This window comes from Elephas maximus, chromosome 19 (assembly GCF_024166365.1).
Source record: "Elephas maximus indicus isolate mEleMax1 chromosome 19, mEleMax1 primary haplotype, whole genome shotgun sequence".
In the NCBI taxonomy this organism is placed as follows: domain Eukaryota; kingdom Metazoa; phylum Chordata; class Mammalia; order Proboscidea; family Elephantidae; genus Elephas; species Elephas maximus.
Window position 1 is genome coordinate 265438 of NC_064837.1, and position 15559 is coordinate 280996.

At 42.7% G+C, this 15559-nt stretch overlaps 1 protein-coding gene across 1 annotated transcript; it reads right to left on the reverse strand.

Moving 5' to 3' along the window:
* Positions 1 to 166: 166 nt before the first annotated feature.
* On the reverse strand, positions 167 to 13804 carry LOC126062576 (uncharacterized). The gene is made up of 4 exons (XM_049860261.1): positions 13766 to 13804; positions 11517 to 12028; positions 4167 to 4252; positions 167 to 2604 (listed from the first exon to the last, which is right to left on the reverse strand). Exons 1-4 carry the CDS (start codon positions 13802 to 13804, stop codon positions 2171 to 2173), a joined length of 1071 nt encoding a protein of 356 aa, XP_049716218.1. The 3' UTR covers positions 167 to 2170.
* Positions 13805 to 15559: the final 1755 nt, after the last annotated feature.

The following is a 15559-nucleotide window of genomic DNA, read 5'->3' on the forward strand; positions in this document are numbered from 1 at the left end:
GAATATTGTGTAAGATGACCTTACCCAGTGACAACAAGTTGCTATAGTTCTCCTGCATCACATCCCTGTACAATTCCCTCTGAGCAGGGCTGAGGTATTCCCACTCCTCCTCAGAGAACTCTATGGCCACATCCCTGAAAGTCACCAATCACTGAAACAACAAATCCATTAATTACTGTCAAAATGTGGTAATGATTTTGAGGTAAAAGGAGAAAAGAAGGAGGGCACTGAAGGAGGGCATGACATAATTCTATTATCTGGAAAGGTCCAGTAATAAAAAGGTCAGATGAGTGCAGTTTTCCATTTAAATGAAATACTGCTAAAACCATGCAGCGCATTAAAGTTTCAAATTCTCAGTAGATATGACTTCTTCCCTTCTCCCTCTAATGAAAAAGAAAACGGATGGAAATTTCACATAATTTTTACTGCATCTCTAGGTTACAAAATAGAATTTGGATATAACGAGATTACTCTGAATGCTCAGATTCATCATTAAATCACAGTATTACATCACTGAATGTTTTTCCTGGCCATTACAAAGTCTGTAATGCACATACGATATTCCCATTTGATGGATGTGATGATCTGCTTGTAAGGATGGCGTAGGGCTGGGCAGTGTTTCCTTCTGTAGTACACAGGGTCACTATGAGTCGGAACAAACTCAACAGCACCTAACCACAACAATAATCTGCTTATTTGAGATTTAAACTGGACAAATTTTTTAATGTCTTTGAGCTCCAAGAGTCTGAAATTCTCAAAAAAGTATGCATCTGGCAGTATGCATCCCACTTTCCATGTGCACAGAGTACGGTAAGCTGATGGGACAGCTTCCTGTGAAGGTGTGCACACACGTCACACAGGACTGGCACATCCTGGCCAACTCCGAGGCGAACCTGACCGCTGGCCATCCTCCCTCATTAGTCCTGCACAAGAGGGGCGTGAAGTCAGAGTAACGGTCCTCCATAGTGTCCAGGTTCGAGCCCCCAGAACCTGTGGCTGTGTTACCTTACATGGCAAAAACAGACCGCAGATGTGATTAAGGGTCTTGAGATGGGGAGGTGGTCCTGGATTATCCAGGTGAGCCCTGAATGTAATCACAGAGGTCATCATAAGTGACAGAGGTAGGCAGGAGACTCAAAGAAGTTGAGGTGATGACGGAATGTCACTGCTGACTTTGAAAATGGACAGGGGGCCACAAGCCAAGTAATGTGGGCAGCTTCTAGGGGCTGGAAAAGGCAAGAAAATAGATTCTCCTCTAGGGCTTCCAGGAGGAATGCGGCCCCACCAACACCTTGATTTTCGCCCTTCAAGATCAATTTCAGACTTCTGACCTCCAGAAGTGTGACATAATACGTTTGTGTTGTTTTAAGCCACTAAATTCACTGTCTTTGTTACAGCAGCAACAGGAAGCTAATCCAAGGGGCAAGATCCCTTCCTTCTCAGCATTCAGCACAGGCAATCCTGGGGCTGTGAACATCCGCCTCGTGTCAGACTTAAGTACAACACGTGGTTAGGAGCTAAGCCCCATAAAGTCTATTATATTAAAATTCAAGATGCATACGATGGTTCACAATAACAAACAGGTGCTACTTTCCAACACGCATCAAAACATTATTATTATTATTACTGTATTACGTTACAGATATTTTAGTATATCTAGAAGTGTTTCTTTACTGTTTTCTATGTGTGGCAAGGTACACTATTGTCATGGATTATGTCCCCCAAAAGAAGTATGTATCAACTGGGTTAGGCCATGATTCCCTGTATTCTGTAGTTGTCCTCCATTTTGTGATTGTAATTTTATGCTAAAATTTTATGTTAAAGAGGATTGTTGTTGTTGTTAGGTGCTGTCCAGTCGGTTCCGACTCATAGCGACCCTATGCACAACAGAACGAAACACTGCCTGGTCCTGCGCCATCCTTACAATCGTTGTTATGCTTGAGCTCATTGTTGCGGCCACTGTGTCAATCCACCTTGTTGAGGGTCTTCTTCTTTTCCGCTGACCCTGTATTCTGCCAAGCATGATGTCCTTCTCCACGGACTGATCCCTCCTGACAACATGTCCAAAGTATGTAAGACGCAGTCTCGCCATCCTTGCCTCTAAGGAGCATTCTGGCTGTACTTCTTCTAAGACAGATTTGTTCATTCTTTTGCCAGTCCATGGTATAGTCTATATTCTTCGCCAACACCACAATTCAAAGGCACCAATTCTTCTTTGGTCTTCCTTATTCATTGTCCAGCTTTCACATGCATATGATGTGATTAAAAATACCGTGGCTTGGGTCAGGCGCACCTTAATCTTCAGGGTGACATCCTTGCTCTTCAACACTGAAGAGACCCTTTGCAGCAGATTTACCCAATGCAGTGCGTCTTTTGATTTCTTGACTGCTGCTTCCATGGCTGTTGATTGTGGATCCAAGTCAAATGAAATCGTTGACAGCTTCAATCTTTCTCTGTTTATCATGATGTTGCTCACTGGTCCAGTTGTGAGGATTTTTGTTTTCTTTATGTTGAGGTGTACTCCGTACTGAAGGCTGTGGTCTTTGATCTTCATTAGTAAGTGCTTCAAGTCCTCTTCACTTTCAGCAAGCAAGGTTGTGTCATCTGCATAACACAGGTTGTTAATGAGTCTTCCTCTAATCCTGATGCCCCATTCTTCTTCATATAGTCCAGCTTCTCGGATTATTTGTTCAGCATACAGATTAATAAAGAGGATTAGGGTACTGTAATGGATTAACAATGTTTCACTGCTATTCATAAGGTTCTCGATGGCTAATGCTTTTCAGAAGCAGACTGCTGGGTCCTTCTTCCTAGTCTGTCTTAGTCTGGAAGCTCAGCTGAAACCTGTCCTCCATGGGTAACCCTGCTGGTATCTGAATACCGGTGGCATAGCTTCCAGCATCACAGCAACACGCAAGCCCCACAGTATGACAAACAGACAGACATGTGGAGGTGCTGCAACAATGAGCTCAAGCATAACAACGACTGTAAGGATGGCTCAGGACCGGGCAGTGTTTCGTTCTGTTGTGCACAGGGTCGCTATGAGTCGGAACCGACTGGACGGCACCTGACAACAACAACGGATTAAACTGCCCCCCCCCCAAAATATGTGTCAGCTTGGTTAGGCCATGTGTGGTTGTCCTCCATTTTGTGATTTTCCTACATGTTATAAATTATAATCTCTACATGTAGTTAAAAGGATTAGGGTGGGATTGTAACACCACCCTTACTCAGGTCATTTCCCTGATCCAACGTAAAGGCAGTTTCCCTGCGGTATGGCCTGCACCACCTTTTATGGGAAGCTAGCATAGAGGGGGTACCTCGTATCACAAAGAAATCAGTGCTGGGAGCAGAGAGTGTCCTTTGGACCCAAGGTCCTTGCACGGAGAAGCTCCTAGTCTGGGGGAAGACTGATGAGAAGGCCGGCAGAGAGAAAGCCTTGCCCTGAAGCTGATGCCCTGAATTTGGACTTCAAGCCTAATACACTGTGAGAGAATAAATTTCTCTTTGTTAAAGCCATCCACTTGTAATATTTCTGTTATAGCAGCACTAGATGACTAAGACAGCTATATACTATATACTAGAACACACATTTGACTAATTGATATTAGATACAAACCATTCCTAAACTTTACGGCTTATGTACAAATTTGACTTAAAGACAGGTTTAGGAACAGAACTCGTTCATAATCCGGGGAATGTCTCTACTACTTTTCCATGTGATCTTAATGAAAATCTTGTCACACTGAGACTGGAAATAGCCGCCGGAAACGCTGTCACTTCCCAGTGGAAAACCCAGGTTTGTAGAGAATAAAGTTTGCCATGTGTCTCATTTAACCACTCATCTCTACCTCAGCAAACCACAGTGCTAACAATCTGCACTGGTGTCCACGAGAAGTGTCTCTGCTCCCTCAGGGGTTCCTGGGAGAATACTGTACATGGAGGAAATATACACTGATTGGCTGAATGAACATCTCAACACTAGGGAGGGAAGAGGTATTTAAAAAAGAAGGGGGTTCTTTCCTACTGTCACTCAAAGTTCTCTTATGAGGGAAAGTTCTCCTAGGAGGCTGAGCAAGGCAGAAAATTCTGGAATAAATTTATCTGGTGTTCACGTCACACAAAATGACTGTACTTCAAGAAGGAGAGAAGAAACAGCAACTCACTTGGGGCATGGTTTTTAGAACTGTTAGAACTGATCAATTTTCCAGGTTCCTCTCCTGGAGACGTGCAGAGTCCAGGGAAGCCAGAGCTGGGGAAGGAAAAAGAACCTATGATATGAGGCTTATCTTAAAGCCCACAAAATGAACAACTCAGAACTACCTTTACTTACCCTCTTTGAGTTTTTTCTTTCATTTTTTAAATTATTTTATTGTGTTTTCAGTGAAAGTTTACATAATTAGGTTTCCACTTAACGATTCCTATATAAATTGTTCAGTGACGTTAGTTACATTTTTCAGAATGAGTCAACATTCTCTTTCACTGCTTTCTGTTTCGTTTCCAGTACTCTAGTTTCCCTGTTCCCTTATCTTCTCATCTTTGCTTTAGAGTAATTGTTGACCTTTTGATCTCCTATGCATTTTTTTTATTTTAAATTTAGCACCATACTCATGGATAATATCCTTTATATTGTGTGCCACTCTGTTCTTTTGCTAAAATGTGGCCTCAGGGGATAGTTTTAGTTGAAGGTTTCAAGAGTATCTCAAGGAAATAGTCTCAGGGAGTCCTCTTGTCTCAACTGGTCCATCAAGTCTGGACCTTTTTTGTGTGTGATTTAGGTGAAAATTTACAGAGTAAATTAGTTTCTCATTACACAATTAATACACAAATCATTTTGTGACATTGGCTGCCAACCCCGCGATGTGTCAACATTCTCCCATTCTCCACCGCAGGTTCCCTGTTTCCATTCGTCCAGTTTTCCTGTCCCTTCCTGCCTTCTCATCTTTACTTTTTGCCTCTTTTGAGAGAGTTTTGACAAATCTCAGTCCTTCCCCAATTCCACCAGAAGCTAGCAACAGCAGAGAAGATTCAGGCCAGACCTTTTCTCAGTCCCCACAACACTGAACAAGGCCCCAGAGGGGACTACTTACTGATCTCTGCAGTGGGATAGGGGTATACCCAGGGCGCCCTCAGGGGCAGATTCCCCCAGGCCACACACACTAAGTACGGGTGTTTGATGTTTGACACTGCTTTGGCTATTAAACAGGATCCTCACCTACGCACGAAAGGGGCGTAAGGACTGGTGATGCCACTCAGGTCACCCAGCCACCTGTGACAGGGGTTCAAGGATAACTGGTACCTCCCAATAAAAGAAGACAACATTAAAAAACAACAAAGAGGGACTTAGAAATGTAGTCATAGATCTTTCATATGGAGAGGAAGACAAGGTGATATAAAGGAATAAAATTTAGGTTCAAACTTAGAAAAATAAGGGTACATATTAAGGTAACCACAAAAGAGACTAACAATCCTACTCATCAAAATAAAATACAAGAAAAAATAGAGACTCAGCAGAAATAAAATCAGCAACAACAAATAAGAGGAAAAGAATATATAAAGATAAGCTACTCAGCACAAAAAATTAAGTGGGAAAAAGAAACTGTCAACAACACACACAAAAAGACATCAAAATGAGGGCACTAAACTCATACCTATCCATAATTACGGCGAATGGAAATGGACTAAATGCACAAATAAAGAGACAGAAAGTGGCAGAATGGATTAAAAAAACATGATCCGTCTATATGCTGCCTACAAGAGACACACCTTAGACTTAGAGACACAAACTAGAACTCAGAGGATGGAAAAAAATATATCAAGCAAACAGCAACCAAAACAGAGCAGGAATGGCAATATTCTGACAAAATAAACTTTAAAATCAAATCCACCACAAAGGACAAGGACACTATACAATGATTAAAGGGACAATATATAACCATATTAAATATTTATGCACCCAATGACAGGACTGGAAGATATATGAAGCAAACTCTAACAGCACGGAAAAGTGAGATAGACTACTCCACAATTATAGTAGGAGACTTCGACACACCACATTCGGTGAAGGACAGAACATCCAGGAAGAAGCTCAATAAAGACACCGACGATCTAAATGCCACAATCAACCAACATGACCTCATAGACCTACAGCAAACAAGTATACTTTCTTTTCTAGTGCACATGGAACATTCTCTAGAATAGACCACATATTAGGTCATAAAGCAAGCCTTAGCAGAATCCAAAACACTGAAATATTACAAAGCATCTTCTCTGACCATAAGGCCATAAAAGTGGAAATCAGTAACAGGAAAAGCAGGGAAAAGAAATCAAATCCTTGGAAACTGAACAATACCCCTGCTCAAAAACGACTGGGTCATAGAAGACATTAAGGATGGAATAAAGAAATGCATAGAATCCAATGAGAATGAAAACACTTCCTATCAGAACCTTTGGGACACAGCGAAAGCAGTGCTCAGAGGTCAATTTATATCAGTAAATGCACACATCCAAAAAAAAGAAAGGGCCAAAATCAAAGAATTATCCCTACAACTTGAAGAAACAGAGAGCAACAAAAGAAACCGTCAGGCACCAGGAGAAAGCAATAATAAAAACTAGAGCAGAATTAAATGAAATACAGAACAGAAAAACAGTTTAAAGAGTTAACAAGACCAAAAGCTGGTTCTTTGAAAAAATCAACAAAATTGATAAACCATTGGCCAAACTGACAAAAGAAAAAGAGGAGAGGAAGCAAATAACCCGAATAAGAAATGAGATGTGCAATATTACAACAGACCCAACTGAAATTAAAAGAATCGTATCAGATTACTATGAAAAACCGTACTCCAAATTTGAAAACCTAGAAGAAATGTATGAATTTCTAGAAACACACTACCTACCTAAACTAACCCAAACAGAGGTAGAACAACTAAACACACCCATAACAAAAAAAGAAATTGAAAAGGTAATCAAAAAACTCCCAACAAAAAAAGCCCTGGCCCGGATGGTTTCACCGCAGAGTTCTACCGAACTTTCAGACAAGCATTAACACCACTACTAAAGCTATTTCAGAGCACAGAAAAGGATGGAATACTACTAAAGTCATTCTATGAAGCCAGCATATCCCTCATACCAAAACCAGATAAAGACACCACAAAAAAAGAAAATTATAGACCTAGATCCCTCATGAACTTAGATGCAAAAACCCTCAACAAAATTCTGGCCAATAGAATTCAACAACATACTGAAAAAACAATTCACCATGACCAAGTGGAATTCATACCAGGTGTGCAGGGATGGTGTGACATTAAAAAACAATTAATGCAATCCAGCATATAAATAAAATAACCACATAATCTTATCAATTGATGCAGGACAGGCATTTGACAAAGTTCAACACCAATTCATGATACAAACTCTCAGCAAAATAGGAATAGAAGGAAAATCCCTCAACATAATAAAGGGCATTTATACAAAGCCAACAGCCAACATCATCCTAAATGGACAGAGTCTGAAAGCATTCCCCTTGAGATCAGGATCCAGACACCAAAAAAACCAAACCCACTGCCATCGACTCGATTCTGACTCATAGTGACCCTATAGGACAGAGTAGAACTGCCCCGTAGAGTTTCCAAGGAGCACCTGGCGGATTCGACCCGCGGACCTCTTGGTTAGCAGCTATAGCACTTAACCACTACACCACCAGGGAACCAGACAAGGATGCCCTTTATCACCACTCTCATTCGACATTGTGCTGGCGGTCCTAGCCAGAGCAATTATGCGAGATAAAGAAAGAAAGGGCATCCAGATTGGCAAGGAAGAAGTAAAAGTATCTCTATTTGCAGATGACATGATCTTATACACAGAAAACTGTAAAGAATCCTCAAGAAAACTACTGAAACTAATAGAAGGGTTCAGCAGAGTATCAGAATACAAGATAAACATACAAAAATCAGTTAGATTCCTCTACACCAACAAAGAGAGAGTCAAAGAAGAAATCACTAAATCAACACCATTTACAGTAGGCCCCAAGAAGATAAAATACTTACGAATAAATCGCACCAGAGATGTAAAAGACCTATGCAAAGAAAACTACAAGACACTACTGCAAGAAACCAAAAGAGACCTACATAAGTGGAAAAATATACCTTGCTCATGGATAGGAAGACTTAACATTGTACAAATTTCTATTCTACCAAAAGCGATCTATAGATACAATGCAATTCCGACCCAAATTCCAACATTTTTTAATGAGATGGAGAAACAAATCACCAACTTCACATGGAAGGGAAAGAGCGCTCAGATAAGTAAAGCATTACTGAAAAAGAACAACAAAGTAGGAGGCCTCACTCTATCTGATTTTAGAACCGATTATACCGCCACAGTAATCAAAATACCCTGGTACTGGTACAGCAACAGATGCATAGACCAGTGGAACAGAATTGAGAATCCAGACATAAATCCATCCACATATGAGCAGATGATATTTGACAAAGGTCCAAAGGCAGTTAAATGGGGGAAAAGACAGTATCTTTAACAAATGGTGCTGGCATAACTGGATATCCATCTGCAAAAAAATGAAACAAGACCCATACCTCATACCACGCACAAAAACTAACTCAAAATGGATCAAAGACCTAATTATAAATTCTAAAACGATAAATATTATGGAAGAAAAATAGGGACAACACTAGGAGCCCTAATACATGGCATAAACAGTATAAAAAAATTATCAACAATGTACAGACACCAGAAGAGAAGCTAGATAACTGGGAGCTCCTAATTATCAAACACCTATGCTCATCCAAAGACTTCACCAAAAGAGTGAAAAGATTACCAACAGACTGTGAAAAAGTTTTTAGCTATGACTTTCTGATCAGCGTCTAGTCTCTAAAATGTACATGGTACTGCAAAAACTCAACTACAAAAAGACAAATAACTCAATTAAAAAAAGGGGAAAGGATATGAACAGGCACTTCAGTAAAGAAAACATTCAGGTAGCTAAGGTGAGGAAATGCTCACAATCATTAGCCATTAGAGAAATGCAAATCAAAACTACAATGAGATTCCATCTCACTCCAACAAGGCTGGCATTAATCCAAAAAACACAAAATAGTAAATGTTGGAGAGGCTGTGGAGAGATTGGAACACTTCTACACTGCTGGTGGGAATGTCAAATGGCACAACCACTTTGGAAATCGATTTGGTGCTTCCTTAAACAAAGCTAGAAATACAACTACCATACGATCCAGCAATCCCACTCCTTGAAATATATCCTAGAGAAATAAGAGCCTTTACAGGAACAGATATATGCACCCCCATGTTTATTGCAGCTCTGTTTACAATAGCAAAAAGTGGAAGAAACCAACGTGCCCATCAACGGATGAATGGATAAATTATGGTATATTCACACAATGGAAAACTACACATCGATAAAGAACAATGATGAATCCATGAAACATTTCATAACATGGAGGAATCTGGAAGGCATTATGCTGGGTGAAATTAGTCAGTTGCAAAAGGACAAATATTGTATGAGACCACTATTATAAGAACTGTTTTAACTATTATAGTTTAAACAGAGACAAAAATATTCTTTGATGGTTATAAGAGAGGGGAGGGAGGGAGGGAGGGAGGGAGGAAAGGGGTTTTTCACTAAATTGATAGTGGATAAGAATTATTTTAGGTGAAGGATAAGACAACACACAATACAGGAGAGGTCAGCACAACTGGACTAAACCAGAAAACAAAGAAGTTTTTCATAACATGGAGGAATCTGGAAGGCGTTATGCTGGGTGAAATTAGTCAGTTGCAAAAGGACAAATATCAGACGAGACTACTATTATAAGAACTCGAGAAATAGTTTAAACAGAGGAGAAAACATTCTTTCGTGGTTACGAGAGTGGGGAGGGATGGAGGAAGAGGGTTATTCACTAATTACATAGTAGACAAGAACTATTTTAGGTGAAGGGAAAGACAACACACAATACAGGAGAGGTATGTACAACTGCACTAAACCTAAAGCAAAGAAATTTCCTGAATAAACTGAATGCTTCGATGGCCAGCGAGCAGGAGCGAGGGTTTGGGGTCCATGGTTTCAGAGCACATCTAGGTCAATTGGCATAATAAAATCTATTAGGAAAACATTCTGCATTCCACTTTGGAGAATGGTGTCTGAGGTCTTAAGTGCTAGCAAGCAGCCATCTAAGATACATCAATTGATCTCAATCCACCTGGAGCAAAGAAGAATAATGAACACCAAAGACACAAGGTAATTATGAGCCCAAGAGACAGAAAGGGTCACACATAATCAGAGACTACATCAGCCTGAGACCAGAAGAACTAAATGGTGCCTGGCTACAACCGATGATTGCCCTGACAGGGAACAGAGAAACCCTGAGGGAACAGGAGAGCAGTGGGATGCAGACCTCAAATTCTTGTAAAAAGACCAGACTTAATGATCTGACTGAGACTAGAAGGACCGAGGGAGTCATAGTCCCCAGACCTTCTGTTGGCCCAAGACAGGAACCATTCCCAAAGCCAATTCTTCAGACAGGGATTGAACTGGACTATGGGATGGAAAATGATTCTGGTGAGGAGTGAGCTTCTTGGATCAAGTAGACATATGAGACTATGTCAGCAGCTCCTGTCTGGAGGGGAGATGAGAGGGCAGAGGGGGTCAGAAGCTGGCTGTTTGGACGTGAAAATAGAGAGTGGAGAGGAGTGTGCTGTCTCACTAGCAGGAGAGCAACTGAGAGAGTATGGCAAGATGTATATAAATTTTTGTATGAGAGACTGACTTGATTTGCAAACTTTCACTTAAAGCATAATAAAAATTAAAAAAACCCAAAAAACTTAGACCAGAAAGGACTGATCTGTCATTGGGTGAGAAGCAGCGGGGCGGTATGGCTGGGGAGTGGAGCTAAACTTGTGAGTCCATCCATCCCTGGAGTACTGTCACCGAGTGGTGCTTCCTCCTCAGGAAGAAGTTGCAGAAGGTAGAAGACATCTTGAAAGTGAAGAAACTTGAGGGAAGAAAGAAAACGGCAACTTACTTCGGGAAAAGTCTTTTCGATGTACAGTATTATTTTCCTCTGTGTGATTCTCTTGCAGAAAAACAGAACTGAGGAAAGAAAAACCACCAGAGGACCTGAGGCCTTTCTCAGAGCCTACAGAACGATTTACGAGCACCTCCTACAACCTCCGAACAGAGGGTTAGCTCTTCCCACAGGGCTCTCAAGGGAGACTGGGGATCCTGTTACGGTGGTCTTTTTCCCGACACTTCCGGGTGTAAATCCCCATTGTCGGGGCTTCTTCAGGGGCGTGGTTCTTGGTGCAGGAAAGTGAAGAAACCGCTGCAGCTAGAACTGCGCGATTCTCAGCCGGCGGGACGCTGTCCCCGGCCCGAGGGGAAGTGCACGGAGAGGCTGGGGGACCCCGCAGCCGCGAGCGCCGGCGGCGCAGGGGAGCCCACGACGCGGCCACAGAGACGACTGAGGCGCCGGGCGGGCGGCACGCACCTCGACACCCTGCGCCCCGCCGCTCCGCCGGTCGGAACCCCGGGGTCGGCGCCGGCGAGGGAGCAACGCCGCAAGTCCGCACCGGCAGAGCCTAGTTCCTCAAGAACATGAGCCTGGCGTGCTGCGGCCTCGGAGAAATGGCGTCTGCAGGCCGAGTGGACCAGCTCCTGGCAGCACCGAAACCCGCCGGCACCCCCGCATTTCCAGCACCCGACAAACAGATTCTTTCTGAGTGTTCCGGCGCAGGTGCTGCGCGCCTGCGCGAACAAGTCAGGACGTCCGCTCCCCTGGCGGACGCAGGCGTAACGACGACGTAACGACGTAAGTGTACAGGACGGCGGGGCCGCGGTGGCTGCCAGGACATGTAGTCTTAAGCAAGAAACCGGCCAGCTCCAGCAGAATCCGGGAGCAGCGACAGTGACCGAAACCGAACCTGAGGTCCTCAAGCAGACGTACCCCTGCAGCGCCTCTTCTGGGAGTGTGGATTTCACCCTGCTGTGTTCTGAGTCGACCTATCTCGCTGTACTCAAGTGACTCCCCAGAGGTTCTAGAAACCTCCCCACACACAACGTCAGATTGAGTCTTAATGTGATGCCTTTAGGGAAATGTAGTCCGAGGCCAGAAACGCTGCGGCAGACTGGGAGGCAGGGTCCAGATTTCTCTCAGAGCTCTGGCCTGTACGCAGTGACCTCGAGAGCTGGGTTGCTAAGCAGCTCGAAGGGGTCAGACTGTGTGTGTTTGTGTTTCCCAGTGCCCTCTGCCGTGGTGGAGGTGAGGAAGGGAGGACGGTGGTGTGTGTCAGGCTGTGCTTGAGCCTGTGAGAGGGAATAAGTGGATAAGTGTGATCCATTTCGGATTGTGTTTGGTGGTATGGGAAACGAGGTGAAACTGTGCACCAGAGATTTGTTAATAAGCACAATTAAACCCATGCACACCTTGCCTTAAATTCAGGTGGAATATACTCAAGGTCATAGTTTGGTTCTCAGGGACTTGCTCTGATTTTCTTCAGTTTCAGCTTGAACTTGCAAATGAGCAATTGATGGTCTGTTCCACAGTTGGCCCCTGGCCTTGTTCTGACTGATGATATTGAGCTTTTCCATTGTCTCTTTCCACAGGTGTAGTCAATTTGATTTCTGTGTGTTCCATCTGGCAAGGTCCATGTGTATAGCCACCGTTTATGTTGCTGAAAGAAGGTATTTCCAATGAAGAAGTCAATGGTCTTGAGAAATTCTATCATTCAGTCTCCGGCATTGTTTCGTCACCAAGGCCATATTTTCCAAATACTGATCCTTCTTCTTAGTTTACAACTTTCGCATTCCAATCGCCAGTAATTATCAATTCATCTTGATTGCATGTTCGATCAATTTCAGACTGCAGTAGCTGATAAAAAATCTTCTATTTCTTCATCTTTGGCCCTAGTGGTTGGTGTGTAAATTAGAATAATAGTCATATTAACTGGTCTTCCTTGTAGGCATGTGGATATTATCCTATCACTGACAGCGTTGTACTTCAGGATAGATCTTGAAACATTCTTTTTGAGGATGAATGCAACACCATTCCTCTTCAAGTTGTCATTCCCAGCATAGTAGGCTATGTGATTGTCCAATTCAAAACAGCCAATACCAGTACATTTCAGCTCACTAATGCCTAGAATATTAATGTTTATGCATTGCATTCCATTTTTGACGATTTCCAATTTTCCTAGATTCATACTTCGTACATTCCAGGTTCCAATTATTAATGGATGTTTGCAGCTGTTGTTTCTCATTTTGAGTCCCGCCACATCAGCGAATGAAGGTCCTGAAAGCTTTACTCCATCCACATCATTAAGGTCGACTCTACTTAGAGGAGGCAGCTCTTCCTCAGTCATCTTTTGAGTGCCTTCCAACCTGGGGGGCTCATCTTCCAGCACTATATCGGACAATGTTCTGCTGCTATTCATAAGGTTTTCACTGGCAGAATTTAGCGCATGCTAAAACACTGTGTCTATGGGGAGACTGGGAACACTACATGCATGCTTAGGAAAAAACGGATGCTCATCAAACACCTAAGAAGAACCTATCCTTTGGCCTCAGACTGACCCTGAAGCACAGATCAAAGTTGCGAAGACAGGTTTTTTTTTGTATGTTTGTATTTTTTTTTCTTTTCTTCTATTTTTTCTCTTCTTTTTGTTGTCTCTTCTGTTATGTCCATTTTCCTTTTTTTTTTTTTTGTCTTTGTTTAGTGCAAGGAAATATCTTTTGAAATACCACTGTGAACAGGCTGGGGAACAGAGTCCTCAGGTCCATGCACATAGACACCAGTCATTTAAAAAATATGTAGGATGGTTCCTGAAAAAGTAGAACATAGAACTACCATATGACCCAGCAATCCTAGATATATACCCAAAATATTTGAAAGCAGGAATGCCAAGGGAAACCTGTACACCAATGATCATTGCAGCACTTTTCACGGTAGCCAAAAGGTGGAAATAACTGAAATGTCCGACAACAGATGAATGGATAAACAAAATGTGGTATATAAACATAATGGTACATGTCTTGGTCATCTACTGCTACCATAACAGAAATACCATAAGTGGATGGCTTTAACAAAGAGAAATTTATTTCCTCACAATAAAGTTGGCTAAAAGTCCAAATTCAAGACAACAGCTCCAGGAGAGGCTTTCAGTCTCTGTCGGCTCTGGAAGAAGGTCCTTGCCCTCAATCTTCCCCTGGTCGAAGAGCTTCTCTGGTGCAGGGACCCCGGGTCCAGTGGACACACTGTGCTCCTGGTGCTACTTTCTTGGTGGTATGAGGTCCCCAACTCTCTCCTTGTTTCCCTTTATCTCTTGAGAGAGAAAAAGTGGCACAGGCTGCACCAAAGGGAAACTCCCTTTATCTTGGATCGGGGGGTGACCTGAGTGAGGGTGGTGTTATCCAACCCTAACCCTTTTAACATAAAATTACAATCATAAATGGAGGACAACCACTCAATACTGGGAAGCATGGCCTAACCAACTTGATACACACATTTTTCGGGGGACATAATTCAATCCATGACAGTATACTACTCAGCCATAAAGAGAAATGAAGTCCTGATGCATGCTACGATATTATGTTGAGTGAAATAAGTCAGTTCCAAAGGATAAATACTGTATGGTGATGAATCTGTGAAACATTTCATAACACGGAGGAACCTGGAAGGCATTATGCTGAGTGAAATTAGTTGCAAAAGGACAAATATTATATAAGACCACTATTATAAGATCTCGAGAAATAGTTTAAACTGAGAAGAACACATTCTTTTGTGGTTACAAGGGGGGCAGGGAGGAAAGGTGGGAGGAGGTATTTACCAATTAGATAGCAGATACCTACTTTAGGTGAAGGGAAGGACAGCACTCAGTACAGAAGGAGGTCAGCACAACTGGACTAAACCAAAAGCAAAGAGGTTTTCTGAATAAACTGAATGCTTCCAAGGTCAGCGAAGCAGGGGCAGGGGTTTGGGGACCATGGTTTCAGGGGACATCTAAGTCAATTGGAAAAACAAAATCTATTAAGAAAACCTCCTGCATCCCACTTTGAAGAGTGGCGTCTGGGGATCTTAAAGGCTAGCAAGCGGCCATCTAAGATGCATCAATGAGTTTCAACGCACCTGGATGAAAGGAGAATAAACAACACCTAGGACACAAGGTAATTATGAGCCCGAGACAGAAAGGGCTACATGAACTAGAGACTACATCATCCTGAGACCAGAAGAACTAGATGGTGCCCAGCCACAACTGATAACTACCCTGACAGGGAACACAACAGAGACCCCTGAGGGCGCAGGGAAACAGTGGGGTGCAGACCCCAAAACCTTGTAAAAAGACCAGACTTAATTGTCTGACTGAGACTACAAAGGCCCCGGCAGTCATGGTCCCCTAACCTTCTGTTGGCCCAGGACAGGAACCATATGTGAAGCCAACTCATCAGACATGGATTGGACTGCACGATGGGTTGGAGACAGATGCTGCTGAGGAGTGAGCTACTTACATCCGGTGGACACTTGAGACTGTGTTGACA

Bases quoted from the DNA above. Each gene is read 5' to 3' on its own strand.
- LOC126062576 (XM_049860261.1), bottom strand. From the start codon at position 13,804: ATGGACCTGAGGACTCTGTTCCCCAGCCTGTTCACAGTG. The intron at 12,029-13,765 runs GTATTTCAAAAG...ACAGCGAGATAG, and splicing joins TCCCCAGCCTGTTCACAGTG to GTCGACTCAGAACACAGCAG. The intron at 2,605-4,166 runs GTGAGTTGCTGT...TGTGTTATGCAG, and splicing joins TTCTAAAAACCATGCCCCAA to ATGACACAACCTTGCTTGCT.